The sequence below is a fragment of the Sinohyriopsis cumingii genome, chromosome 6, assembly GCF_028554795.1.
Source record: "Sinohyriopsis cumingii isolate HCF-2022 chromosome 6, ASM2855479v2, whole genome shotgun sequence".
In the NCBI taxonomy this organism is placed as follows: domain Eukaryota; kingdom Metazoa; phylum Mollusca; class Bivalvia; order Unionida; family Unionidae; genus Sinohyriopsis; species Sinohyriopsis cumingii.
This window is the reverse complement of record NC_142966.1, coordinates 82514250-82528812: the sequence shown is the minus strand read 5'-3', so window position 1 is coordinate 82528812 and position 14563 is coordinate 82514250. Positions and strand designations below refer to the sequence as shown.

The 14563-nt window shown below is 34.0% G+C and overlaps 1 protein-coding gene across 1 annotated transcript; it reads left to right on the top strand.

The window, feature by feature from the left end:
* Positions 1-1044: 1044 nt before the first annotated feature.
* LOC149797332 (uncharacterized) lies at positions 1045-13952 on the top strand. Its single transcript, XM_089960394.1, has 5 exons — positions 1045-1160; positions 3578-3697; positions 5601-5723; positions 12494-12593; positions 13173-13952. The coding sequence occupies exons 1-5, from the start codon at positions 1076-1078 to the stop codon at positions 13777-13779; spliced, it is 1035 nt and encodes a 344-aa protein (XP_089816520.1). The 5' UTR covers positions 1045-1075; the 3' UTR covers positions 13780-13952.
* Positions 13953-14563: the final 611 nt, after the last annotated feature.

Here is a 14563-nt window from a genome sequence, read left to right as displayed (position 1 = left end):
GTTTCTTATCACTCAACGTTTTCTTTATGAAGAGAATCTAACTATTTTAGATAAGTCCCATGTCATGTTGATGCATTCCTGAAATACACGTTTAAGAGAAAATCAAGTGAACCATATATCAATGAATAATGAACTGTAAACTAAGAGTTTAATAACTGTTGATAGGTAAATTTCATATCCTGAATTCATTACACTTGAAACCATCTTGGAATAAAAGGATTTGATAAGTTATGTAAACAAAGAAAAAGCGCGTAGATAATGGGTTACAGTGAGAACTGTTAGAGGCCTATAAAGAAACCTAGCATACAATCAAATCCAGGATAAAATTATTCCAATGATGTACACTGGCTTACACCGACTCAAGCATAGAAGTGGAATATGCGATATTAATTAGTAAAGGAGGAACGTATTTTTATTTTGCTCATATCAATGAATCTTCTCTCAGTCATGGATGAGATAAACCATATGACAGATAATCTATTTTCATATATACCTGCATAGATTTACTGTGATTTCTGTGATCAATTGAATGGCAATCTACTGGCTATTTGACCTGGTGGTTTAAAAGACATTTCATATCGATCAGAACTTTACTATTAAAATACTATCACCTAATTATTCAAATAAGATAAAGGATATCATATATTCCATTTATCAGAGCTTTGCACAGAATATAACGTAAAAAATAATTAAATCGAACTTCAAAGCAGGTAGTAGAATATATATTTGTTATTTTGTATCTCAGAGTCTTTAATTATCATACGGTATATACTTCTGCTAATTAGCGAGCTTGAAGCTAAATATAGAAACAAATATCAATAATGGATATGACATGCTTCAAGATAAAACATTATCTAATGAATGGACTGATGGATAGACGTTTTTATTATTAATGTTGTCGAGAATTCGTCACTGCTTTTTCTTTTTCTCATAGTTTTCTGAAATTTCCTAGTTAAGATTTAAGCTTAACCCTAATAGATGAATCACAAATTTTGTTTGTCACATGCAACAGGTAAACATACCTTCTCAATTTGTTTAAGGCACAAAAGGTACTGTGTCAGTGTCGTCAACTACAATGCGTCAAACAAGTTTGCCGTCTAGCACTAGTGCAACTTTATACACGAGCTACATGTCCTCGGGAAAGGCATTATCCACTTCAGGTAGATAAATGTTATTTGAAGTAACTATCTTACATACTTTTGCAACTCTCTTCATAGGGTGATGCATTCATTGCAATATTTGTTTTTCACGTAATCTGTCAACTTTGAATAGGCAAATTTAGTGACATTGAATTTACTGAGGGTTGAAAACTTCAAAGTGTCCGTATGACTGAACTGAAAGTATAATGTTAACAAAAATAAATATACATTTAGATGCATTTTAAGGTATTCTTGAGAGAACAAGAGAAGCTTGAAGACGATAACGCTCAGATAGAACAACGTAAACAAAAAGAGGAAAACCATTAATTACTAATAACAAATAAATGTTTCTTCAAATGTTCTCTATTATAACACCGGAAAAGATGTTAGAAGAATCACTAGACATATAAAACATCTGGATACCATTCTCAACCATATAACGTGTGTTGCTTGAAATGTTGACACAATCGGTACAAGACCAATGCAACGTGGATGATGTGTCGGTAGCATCGTCCCACTTATTAATTAAAGAGCGCCTTCAATGAGATTAATCAAATGTAAGTACATTGTTTCTAAATATACTAGACATATATTTTCATGTGATGATAAACAAAGTCGTCATTTTTGAGTTCTTGATTAATATGTAGCAAATGGTGCTCAAACAATAGTTGAGAGAAGATTATTCAAGTATGGAAACGTAAAATAACTACCCCACACATTTTCAATGATAGCAATTGTGCATACGTGTGTATTTTGGATTTTCAACATAGATTTATCACCTTTATATTTATGTCTATATGGTGTTTGCTGAGTGACCGTTTATAGTGCTGCCGAGTACTGGGAAATCATACTATTAGTATAAGACACCTGCAAGTACCACTTTTATAAGTCGTTAGTATGTCTCGGTCGGGGTATGAATCCGCGACATTCCGCATCAGAGTGTGAAGGTCATATATTTATAATCACCGTGTATATCATTGCAAACTTAGTTTGTAAAAATTCACTCAGAAAATATCTGACTCTCAGTAAATGTGTAGAAGACGGAAAATATTCTACTTCATTGATTAAACCTTATAAAGATTGCATCACATCTAGATCAAATTACAGGTCATGATCACTTCACTGGATTTTAACTAATACCTGATAAAATCAGAAGTGGTGTAGAATTATTAATAGAAAATGGCAAAATTGAGTTGTCAAAATAGGATAATCTTCTAGTTACAACATCGGTTTTGAAATATATATGCAAAGAAAATAATAGGACTCGTGATTTACCAAGACATAAATGGAGCATTGATAATTCATTCGAAGTGATTATGTATTAAATTTTTATTGATTAATTCTTCAATTTTAACTATGAGTGTAAATCAAGTGAACGATAAAGTGAAGTATAAAGTACAAAGTCATACCGGGAAGATGGAACTATATATGTAATTACGGTTTTATTGTATTCTGTGGACAAAAGGAAAATAATTCTGATATGTCAGTTTGTGGAAGCTGCATTTGTATTACTTAAGCGATAAAGTAGAAGCATAATACATTTATTGTAAAGAAAACGTACGATAACAACAAATTAGATACTGAAAACAAAATGTGATTCTATCGAAGAGGAAGAGGTATTACTGCATATGTCTCTAGAAATGAACCAAACTCACCAGGATTGATTCCATGTCCAACTTCCACTTAACATATGGAGGCAAGTTGCTAATCAGACATGTAACTGCCCTTTTGAATGATATAATCCATTGTGAGTACTTGTTTAATGTGTATAGATGTTGTTAATTTTGGATTTATTAGGAGGCCAGCGGTATTAATGTTTCATTCTTCCTTCCCAAATTAAACGATGCTATGTTTAACCATTAATTCAGTATGTTTAGTCTGGATATCGATTGCCTATTTAATTCTGGTTAATCTTCACTGCCACTTTTTCTCATTGGTGATTCATTGCAAAGGTCAATATCTGTGGGAACAGCTTTAGGTCTGTTATGTAATTGGTTACTGTAACCTTGCATCTACTTATTTACCTTTTTCAAACAACCTGTGTCATGTGCTGGATTAATTATTGAAATAGGAGCCTCGTAATCAGTTAACACAAGAGCTGTATTTTCTACGTTTCGATATGCACATGTATGTATGTATGCATGTATGTATGTATGTATGTATGTATGTATATATGTATGAATGTAGGTAGGTAGATAGGTATGTATGTATGTATGTATGAATGTAGGTAGGTAGGTAGGTAGGTAGGTAGATATGTATTGTTTTATTTTATTGTTGTTATATTCGATTCGTCGCCGCTTCGTCCGTTTCTCATATTTGTATTGTAATCTACCTCTTTAAGATTTAAGTTGATAAGCTAATCGACGATAATATGTACATATTGAACGTTTTCGTTTACCACAAGCAAACGGAAAATATATTTTCTCAATTTGTTTAAGGCACAAGGACAGCTGTGCAAGTTTCGTCAACCACAAAGGGATCAACCGGTTTGCAGTCCGGCACAACATCAACGTTATACACGAGCTACACGTCATCTGGAAACACATTACAAATGTCCGGTAGTAAAATGTTATTTAAAATAAGAGCCTTACAAACATTTGCAGGTCTAGTTAAAGGATGAAGCATTCACTACAGTATGTTTGTTATTTAGGTAATCTGTGGAGATATAATCAGTATCTTTCATGATATTGAATATACTGTGGGAAAACCTTAAGATACATATCAAACTATTGGTATCTCTACCTCATCTTTATGTATCACTTGTATAGTATTCGAAGTTAGAAAGGGAGTTAATATATTCTAATTGGTTTCGCCGTATATTTAATACGAACACAGTTGTAAAGAAAAGAGGAAAAGGCATCCGTTTTTAGACTTGATAGGACTTTGCTCATGTCACTGTCTAATGAAGGAGTAAGAAAAAGAGTATAGTATCGTTTTAGCTATGGTAACGATGTTTTGAAAGCATTCGTGCTAATTTTATAGCTTAAGTCATACGTAATACAATAAATCTCAGCTTAAATGTCCATAATCACAACAACTTAATGTGTGATCAAGTAATATCTTGAGAAGATCGGACGGAATCGAACATTTTCTTTGCAATTATATGATTCATTTCATTTGCATTCTAATTCAGTAGAGTAAGTTTATTAAACTGCTAGCATTATCGCATAAATATTCATTTAGGTCGTTAATTTTCATTGACTAGGAACAATTACTAGCCATTTTATTTTATTTTGTACTCCTTTGATCCTAAAATACTTCCGTTTGATGAATACGCTTGTTTGTTTTCACTGACTATTACCCGTGTACTCTTGCGACGATTACATTTCAAGTACCGCTTATATGAATACTGATAAGCTGTATTCATAAATATCTGCTATCCATTAAATGTATAGTTTAGAAGAGTAGTATCGTCTGTTAAATGCACGCCACGTATGTTCATCTGTTAACTGCAGTTACGCATTGTTATCTTATTTCATTCAATAGATCATTTATGTACACGAGGAAAATGAGGGCCGACATTATACGCCATTGGCCTACTCCTCTTCAGAAGGAAAATGAGTTTCAATAGCCTGCAGTACACGATACAACCAAACACCGAACATCAATAAAAACAAAATATACATTAAAATTATGAATGATTAAATTCATACATTCTTGAAGGGTGAATGAAACAAAGACAGCCCTGTCCTCCCCAAAAAAACAAAAACAAATTGATAAAGACATGGAAAGTTTGCAGTGTCTAAAAACGTTTGAATTATGGCCATCTATATTTTCCTAGCAAACATTTTCTAAGAGAAGTTTTCAATGATAATCTTGAAAATTCGATCAATTCTTTCTATCTTTCCAATTTTGTTTGTATATCGTTAGAATAATCCAACATCTAAATAATTCAGGCAAATACTCAGACTGGATCATATAATTAAAAAGAGCAGTGAGAATTTTGATTAAATACCTTCGCCATGTTTTAAATGCAAGTTGGACTAGTAATCAATGTCTGTAGCGTGTCTTGTAGTCTTCCTTTGTATAACTTAATTCATAAAAATTCCAGCTTCAACAAACTAACTAATTCATCACAAGTATTTGACTCTACTCCACGGAGTGCAATATAACCAAAAACTGATATATTGTTCCTTCATCATGTTATAAATTTCTAGAAGTCATCTATTCCCGCTTCTCGATCATGTTAGGTTCTTGAAATTTGCGCTGTTTATATACTTTTTTCTATAGCTCATGTTTTTTCCTGAGATCTGTTTGCGCACCTGTATTTCATGCTACTATTGTCATATAGGCCTGCAAGATTACCCGCTTTGAACCATTCTCAACCCGCTTTACATTTCTTGACACAAATTATCAATTCCGTTATTATTCCGATATGGTTTCAATTGCGACGTTTTGTTCTCAGTTATACTTCGCTATGTCACAAGCAATAGGTAAACATAAGTTATCACATTGTTTCAGGTACAAGGGCACCTGTGCAAGTGTCCTCTACCAATAAAGGATCACTAGTTTTGCCCTCTGCTACAACACCGACGTTATCCACGAGCAGCTACACGTCATCTTGGAACGAATTACACACGTCAGGTAATGAAAGTTTTTTTTAAATACGTGTCGTACATACTCTTGCATCACACAATATGATTGTTCTGACGTTAAATTTCGTTTATGATTAATTGTTTTCTTTGGGTTTTAAACTGCATGGAATATGTATCTAATGATTGCGTGTTGTTTGTATATTATTAAAAAACGTCAGGATGAATATTCTCATCGTTTTGGTCGGATAGTTAATGCGAATTGTTTTTGAAAATAAAATAAAAGAAGCAGCATAAAAACATCCGTTTCTAGCGCTTTGGGGTCCTTTGTTCATCTTACGGTCTAAAAGAGTCATAATGATCACTTGATATCGGTTTTAGTTCGGACATGTTGGCAAAAATAGGTTTATACGAAATTATTTAAAATTCCAGTTCAAATTAGAATTATAGTTTTGATCTTTATGATAAGAATAATTGATTTTAAACTTTGTCCGTTGTCAAGTAATTTCAAAATAAAACTCATGGGAGGTTGGTGTTGCTTTTTAATGACGACACTGATTCACTGTACGTCCCCAGTTTTGTAATAACAGATTAGAATTAGTTCTCAGTTTCCCTGAACTAACAACGAGCATAAATGTTGACCGGATTCACCGTTGTCAATGTAGCGGCAATATTTTCAACTTCCAAGACAGTCGTACAAGTAGGTTACACTACATAAGCTATTGACAAGTAATTACATTTTGTATCATATTCAATTTCACAAAACCTTTGCAAAAACAAACAAAACGAACTATTACTATACTTAAGTATACATTTCGTGAATGTACAATAAGTCCAGCATACATGTTGCCATTATTATTTACACTGATGATGGAGTTGCACAGAGATGTAAACTTTTCATAGGAATACAAAGTATAAGTGATGTAATGAGAATTGACCTTTGTGGTTATTAACACATGATTGACCATCGTTTACTATTAATTATCATCACATTGATGAAGACTAAAGAAGAAAATAATCTGCTCTGCTTTATCAACTATTTATGACTTTGGTTGGCATATTGTCATTTCCAACACTCTACATTTCCATCCCACGTACTACGTAATCAATATTTATGTTGGCATTTTAGACACCTGGCTATTCAGCAACCACTGCGTTAACACTAAAAGAACTCAGATTAAAAAAACAAATATGATAATGCCGTCAATAAGATTTAAGATTATAATGACACTAAGTACAAAGTTTAAGAAAAAAGTTCCTATTCTGAAAAAAATCAGAAGATGATTTCAGTGTTTTTTATCTCCATTGTTTCGCATTTGGGGTTCGGGTGGGCATCACTGAGTTCGTGTCTTCATAACTTCATTTTAGTGGACATATGTCCGTGACTTTCCTATGTAGCTCTATTATTTCTTGTATGCATTACTGTATCAGTCCAGAGCATGCTTTATTTAAACTAGCAAAACTATATGATCTAATGTTAGGTCAAAAATACCCTTTTCTACCGTTACAAGTCTATTCTCTTAAAACGTAATAGAAAAGATTGAAGACAGCAAGCAATGTAAAATGTAACAAATAATTTTTTTCCCTAAGATACTAAGTGAAAAATAAGAAAACGGAACTTAGGGTATTGCGATTTAAGTCCAAAAATAATTAAAGAATTGAAAGAAAACAACAAGTCCTATCAATGAAAAGTTTTAAGTGAATTACAGTTCAAATCCCGATAAATTCCAAAATAGAAAACTATGACGTCTGTAATAGTCAGCGTTGTAACGATGTGTCACCAGTTACTTGTGGAATCACGGGAAACATTATTCCAGTTTTTCAATTCTGTATAATTTCCAGAGAATGTTTTTGTCCAAGAATTATCAGAGCACTTATGTATTTCCAAGGAAAAGAATCACTTGAATTTCAATAATTTGAAGTAAATAAAAACTCAGCCCAAACCGGACACAATATAAAACAATTTGACGTCTCAAGTGTTAAGGCACGACTGATATAATTCTTATCATAACATCAGTTATAAGACTAACTAAAGAGATTCCCAGACGCGGGGCAAAAGTTCATCCTTCCAGAAGGAATAGAATTTTATTTATCAATTTACACATGACCTTGATTCAACTTAATGATTCTTACTCTGAGAAGGATAATAAAAAAGTGTTGTTTACCAAAACTGTCACTAACTGTGAAGCAAGGTCAGCAACTAAATACAATATTTCTATTATTAGTTGTGTACATCGAAAATATGCCACAATAAAAGCCAGATAGGATAAACAGAACTGAGCTCTTCTGGACAATATCAGATCCAGTAAATAATATTACATTACAATAGCATGTAATAAAATAAAACAAATTTAAAACTTACAGGCAAATAATTAAATTAAATATACATAACACCACGAACTATATTCATACACTGCATTAAATCCGCAGATTGGAATTATTATAATTATAGTTTCGATCTAATATATCCACGATTATACGGGAAAATATTAAAATTGTAAGTCAGTACAATATATTTCAAAACCGTTATTAAGGTTATTTCATACAACAGAAGAAGTAACAAGGTAAGCTCGATAAATTCCCTTACAAATGAAAATAAAATCTTTACTGGTCATATTACAATATTGAAGACTAATAAGTATATAGCTGTGGAAATTTATTGATTTGACAGTCTTCAAGAAAAAAAGTATTCCTGTTCGATCATTTTCAAAAACCACATATTCTGAAATATTTTGTTTTAGAAGCGAACGTTGCACGCTGTTCTGGTCAGAACTACTTCCAACTTTCAACATCGGAAAATAAGGACACACAACTATCTGGTAGATGATCCGACAGTTGTACATTTATTTATTTATCTACCAACAATTTCACATTCTTTAAATTCACTTTATCGTCCCACATATACTATATGTAATGTGATTGCAAGGCTTCCTCTTATTTTATAATTATTATGCTTGATTTTATTATTATTATTATTATTATTATTATTATTATTATTATTAGTATTATTATTTTAATGTCTGGTTCTTATGTTCATTTGTCCATTCATTGTTTCTCTTGATAGTAGATAGCTGTGGTAGCTATGAATCTCAACAACCTTGTGCAGTTTTCATGATGTTCCTAGGAGTTTTGCTTTCTGTAGTAGGTCTAAATTTAGTGCTATTCACAGTATCTTTAATCTGCCCCCTTGCTTGTACGATGTTATTCTTGTGCTCAAGAGAGAACACGTATTATCTCTGAGTTTCGAGACCTTTCAAAGATAAATGGTTAGGTCACGTCATTTGTTATTTCTTCTAGTTTGCTACATTGATGTCTATAATATTAAGCAAATACCTCACCGTATCAACCAGTACTATGTTTTGTCTCTTGTGTTGTATCCTGTGCTTGATCTGGATGCAAATATTCCACACGATTGACACTATCTAGGTCTGTTTCAGTCTTACAAATTATCATCACAATTGTGCAAGTGCACGTCTAATCCTTGTCTGCCGTGAATAATTGTGTACGCACACGGGCTTCGCTTAAATAACTGACTATATCATATATAATCCTGTACATTAGCGCTTGCAGATTGTTGATCAAAGTACGTGATCATGTGATGTTATCAATAATTATTCTATTAGTTTCTTCTTAAAATTGGAAACATTTAGATATTTCTTTGCTATTGCGTGTTTCTCATATCATATTATGGCCTTAGTAACGTTTTAACATGTATTCTGAGTTTGTTTTGTTCTTTTTCTATGATGATAATCATACTTTTCGAGATTACATTCTTACTGTAGTAATCCTAGGGACTCTTTACCACTTTCCTTGATGTTCTGTCCATTTCTTTTCCTGTTTGCCCCAACACGGTCATCAAGTTTTGATTGAGCCTTTAGCCCGGATCTAACAAATATGGTACAGTCTGTTTCCAAAATGAAAACGGAAAAGAAGTAGAAGAGAGATTGATAGTATTATGAACAATATCCGAAACCCTCGCATATATACAATCACTAGCTGTCATACAGATTACATTTAGATTGTAATATTTTACAAAATATAGATCAGTATAAATAATTTCTGCAAATTATGCATAAGATATTATTACCCAGGTAATAGAACAATATTTTCAACAGAGTTCTGATACAATTTCCACATGCAATATCATTTTTAAAGATAGTGTCTTGAAGGGAAATATTGCAACATTTAATCTTGCCAAACCATGCTTAATAATATGTTATTGTGGTTGTGGGCGTGCATGTATGTGACGGTGAGGTGGTTAATTTCCCCAGTTCCCAGGGGTATGTGGAAAGGTGTAAATTTTAAAAACTATTTACACATGCCTAACGTCGTAGCAAAATAGTCGACTACACTGGACAACAAATTTTTACAAAAGTCATGTTACTGAAATAAAATTAGTCAATTCTTATCAATTTTTATGTGCTGAACACGAATATGACAGTCAAATTGCAAAATTGGCTCTAGTTTTTTTGTAATCTGCAAGAAATTAATGTTTACATAACGAAATGCATTCCAATAGTTAAAGGTCAACTGTAATAGCCTACCTATAAAAAATCAAGTCATTGACTACATCTTAGATTTCTTCGCCTGTCTCTTGTACAGCTGTTCGGGAGCATCTCTGAGGAGTGTCCAGCAGTAGTCAGCCAGCATTGTAGTGTACCATTTTCCCTGGTATCTTTGTTCCATTGTTGCGATATCTTGATGAAAACGTTCGCCGTGTTCATCACTAACAATACCACAGTTGCTAGGAAAGAAATCCAAATGGGAATGAAGGAAGTGAATCTTTAGAGACATATTGCAGCCAAGTTTCTTATACTTCATCAACATGTCTTCTACTAGTTCCTTATAGTTTTCTGCCCTAACATTTCCGAGGAAGTTTGTAGAAACTAGGCGAAAAGCATTCCATGCTTGTTTCGCGTCACCTTCCAGCAAGTTGTTGAACCGGTCATCTTTGAAAAGCTCTCGAATCTGAGGACCCACAAAAACTCCCTCTTTAATCTTTGCTTCGCTGAGTCGAGGGAATTTTTCATGCAGGTATCGGAATGCTGGCAAAGTCCGGTCAATGGCTTTCACGAAGTTCTTCATCAAACCTAGTTTGATGTGAAGGGGTGGTAGCAAGATTTTCTGAGCCTCAACCAGAGCTGGGTGTTGGATATTCTTCTCTCCAATGGCTACATTCTGCCTGTGAGTCCATTCCTTCCTCATGTAGTGCATTTCCCTTGCTCGGCTATCCCACTCGCATAAGAAACACATGTATTTTGTATATCCTTGCTGCAGTCCCATTAAAAGAGCAACTACCTTCAAATCACCACAGAGGTGCCAGCTGTACTTGTTATACTCAATGGAATTCAGTAGCTGCCTTAAGTTATCGTATGTCTCTTTCATGTGGACAGCATACGCTACTGGAATAGATGGAAGAATGTTTCCATTGTGCAAAAGCACAGCCTTGAGACTCAGTTTCGAAGAGTCCACAAATAGTCTCCATTCTTGTAGGTCATGAGTGATTTTTAAAGCATTCATGAGGCCCTCAATATCGGAACAGAATATCAGATTACTTTCCTTTCTGAAGAAAGGCTCCAATTGCTGGTGGCGCTTTCGATATGCAGTAATTGTGACATCTTCTTCTAGAAGATTCCATTGTTGGAGTCTTGATGCTAGCAATTCTGCCTTGTTCTTTGATAAGTCCAAATCACGAATCAGGTCATTTAGTTCTTCCTGTGTTATTCTGTGTGGGGTTGATGATGCACCACAGTGAAAATCTGGATCACTGCATGCTGATGGACCAGGAGAAGAACAGGTCGACTCACCTTTGTCTTCGTCAGATGAATCAAGAGAATATTCTGCTGGAGGTTCTGGAATAGGAAGTCCCTCACCATGTGGAACTGGTCTCAATGCAGACGGAATGTTTGGGTAGACTATTCTCGACTTCTTTCGCTTCGTTATTCCGCCGGAAAGAGGAGGAACCAAGCAGAAGTAACAGTCATTTAGGTGGTTGCTTGGCTCTCTCCACACCATTGGGACTGCAAACGGCATTGATGACCTTTTGCAATTCAACCACTGTGAAAGCTGTGTTGTACATGTAGCACAGCATATATGCGGAGCCCAAGGCTTGTCTTGGTCACCAACCTTGCATCCGAAGTAAAGATGATATGCCTTCTTCACTTGAGAATTGATACTTTTCTTCTGGTTGGCAAATGTCACTTCCCCACAAATATAGCAAAAATTGTCCGCGGTATTAACACACTTTCGAGGCATTACTGTTCTTTATTGTACGTAAATGGATAAAATAATAAGTTTTATGTAACAGTAGCTTGAACTGTCTCGCACAACGTCTAAAATATTTTAAATGCTGAACCTATCTGATTGGGCTTTATATAGTACACTGCTTACGTCAGCTTCAGCAGCCGCCTGGCATTAGTATAATAGGCCTACACATGTATAGTACACTGCTGACGTCAACTTACTTCAGCAGCCGCATGGCATTAGTATTGCATTGCATCAGAAAATGATGCAATCAACTGTGGATGATGTGAGCATGATGGTATTATGCAATGTTACATCATTATTCCGGATGTTGCTGCAGTCCTACTGGAGAAATTTACACAGTGAAACATAGAAAATGAGGTATATGAATATCTTCAAAACGAGAGCCAATACAAATTTTTCACGGTTATATTCGTGTTCGGCACACCAAAATATTACAGATTAGGGCCTTTTCAAGTCAGTAATGATTTCACTGTTGACCAGTGCTATTATTCATGTGTGCATGACTTATGTTGTAAAGTACTTGTAAGAACTTTGATAATTTCATCTGCTTTACAGATCGAGGAAGCACGGAACGACCGCTACCAATAATTGTAGGTGTAATTGGAGGAGTAGTCATCATTTCAATCGTTGCAGTGGTGATAATTTTGTATAAAAGGTACGATGATCAAACATTGTGAAATGTTTGTTGTGACTTACTTTTCAAGCGTTCCGGAAAAGATCTTTTATAAGTTCCTGTATATGTACAAAGTTATTGTCTTATTCTTGGTTTAGTTGTACTGGTATATTGTTTTTATCAAAATCAATACGAACATGACAAGAGGGCATTGTTTCTTAAATAAATGTTAATAAGACGTCATTGATTTACTGTAATTATTTACGCAGATTGATTTAAGCAGTATCAGGTCAACACCAACATGGAAAGGAAAGTAGATGGTATAATCTGCTTTTTTATGTTGTGATTGTTCTTATTCTATGAATATTTACTAATTTTGGACTAGTGAGGTATTGTATTAAAATTTCTCTCTAGCACCTAAAATGAAGAGTTTATTATCAGCTCAGTTTCTCGTAATAATTGTTTTATTTTGCTATGAAAATGTAATAGTTCAGATAAGATGAAAGTATTAGGCTTATAAGCGATCGGAACAGATAAATTACCTTACGTAGTACATCACAGATATGATATCTGGATCATATTCTGTAAAACATATGTTCAACATTTGCTATATTTCAACAGAAGACAAAATAATACTACGGAGGAAGCAGCTCCAACCAATGATCAAGATAGTTGGGTGCTGAATGAAGACTATGAGAGCCGCAATGAATCAGACATAAGTTTTGGAACGGTTGAAAATGGCATTATAAATTATGAATCCATAGTAAAGTATTCTCAACCAGTTAAGAAAACGAAATATGCCAGTAAAATCTTTAAAGAACAGACTCAATATGGAGGAAATATATCCACAGATGAATATGACAGAATAGAGTTTGGGAGGAAATGCGCAAAGAACCCACCTAATTATGACAGTTTACATGCGATGGAAGGAGAAATACTCGATGACACATATGTTCATACAGCGAGCCAAATAAATTCTCACGACACTTATAGTGTCAAAGATTATTCTCGTTGTGAATTTGATGGAAAGGATTTAACAGGAGACGATATCTGTATCAAACCACCTGTCAAGAATGAAAATATAAAAGGTGGTGGCTACTCGTGCGCTAACCTCGATTTTGACTTGAATAAACCATGGCAACCAAACAGCGATGAAGAAGATTCCTACAACCACATCAATATTGATAAAACTGAAAATCTAGCAGATAATAGAAAGGCCAACACTTAAATATTGGAATCAAATAATAGTCCTATAATATTCACGGATAACAAATCGAATGTTAAGAGCAAACGATGCCCAATGAATGATGAAGACAGTGTAATATCTTCAACAGCTCCCCCTCAAAAAGGTATTACTACAGTATCTCTTGGCGATAGTAACACTGATTATCATGGAGGTTATGTCTATGATAGGCCGAAGCCTAAAGACCAGCCGTACGATGTTCTTCCAATTATTAAGTAAGAGCAGCGGTTCATTGGGATTGAGAAAGGAAGTAAACAAAAATTTGAAATAGAAGAATGCCATGGTGACGCGCAACAAAAAACCAGCAATACTGGCTACGAGTTTGCAAAACCAATTGACTTTTAAAGATTTTCGGCGCATCTTATTAACGGTAATAAGAATGCGCACGTTAAAGAGTAAGACGTAACCAGAACTATAATTAGTTATATTGCTCGGAACTGGTGAAACTAGCTAGTTTAAAGTTTTCATGTTTAAAGGTTTTCAGCTTTTTGTTAAAAAAATTTCTTTTTTTATCTCTCCAAACATTTGTAGTAGCTTGATAAAGTGACAGTTATAAGGAAATAAATACAATTATAGAAAACAAGGCTGGGAAAATATAAAGAGATATAATCAGAAAGAATTACTGAATACACGTATCCGCGACTTTGCAAAACGTTTTAGCAAACGAAAGATATTTTTAAATTCAAAACAAAAGTTTTAAAATATGCACTAATTTTTTGCATATTGAGATTGCAGATATTACAGCATTATCTCAGATTGGTATCATATG

What these genes read in the sequence shown, in the direction of transcription:
- LOC149797332 (XM_089960394.1), top strand. Translation starts at nt 1,076, where the DNA reads ATGCGTCAAACAAGTTTGCCGTCTAGCACTAGTGCAACTTTATACACG. An exon ending in AAAGGCATTATCCACTTCAG is followed by an intron (nt 1,161 to 3,577) that starts GTAGATAAATGT and finishes AATTTGTTTAAG; the next exon opens with GCACAAGGACAGCTGTGCAA. An exon ending in GAACGAATTACACACGTCAG is followed by an intron (nt 5,724 to 12,493) that starts GTAATGAAAGTT and finishes TCTGCTTTACAG; the next exon opens with ATCGAGGAAGCACGGAACGA.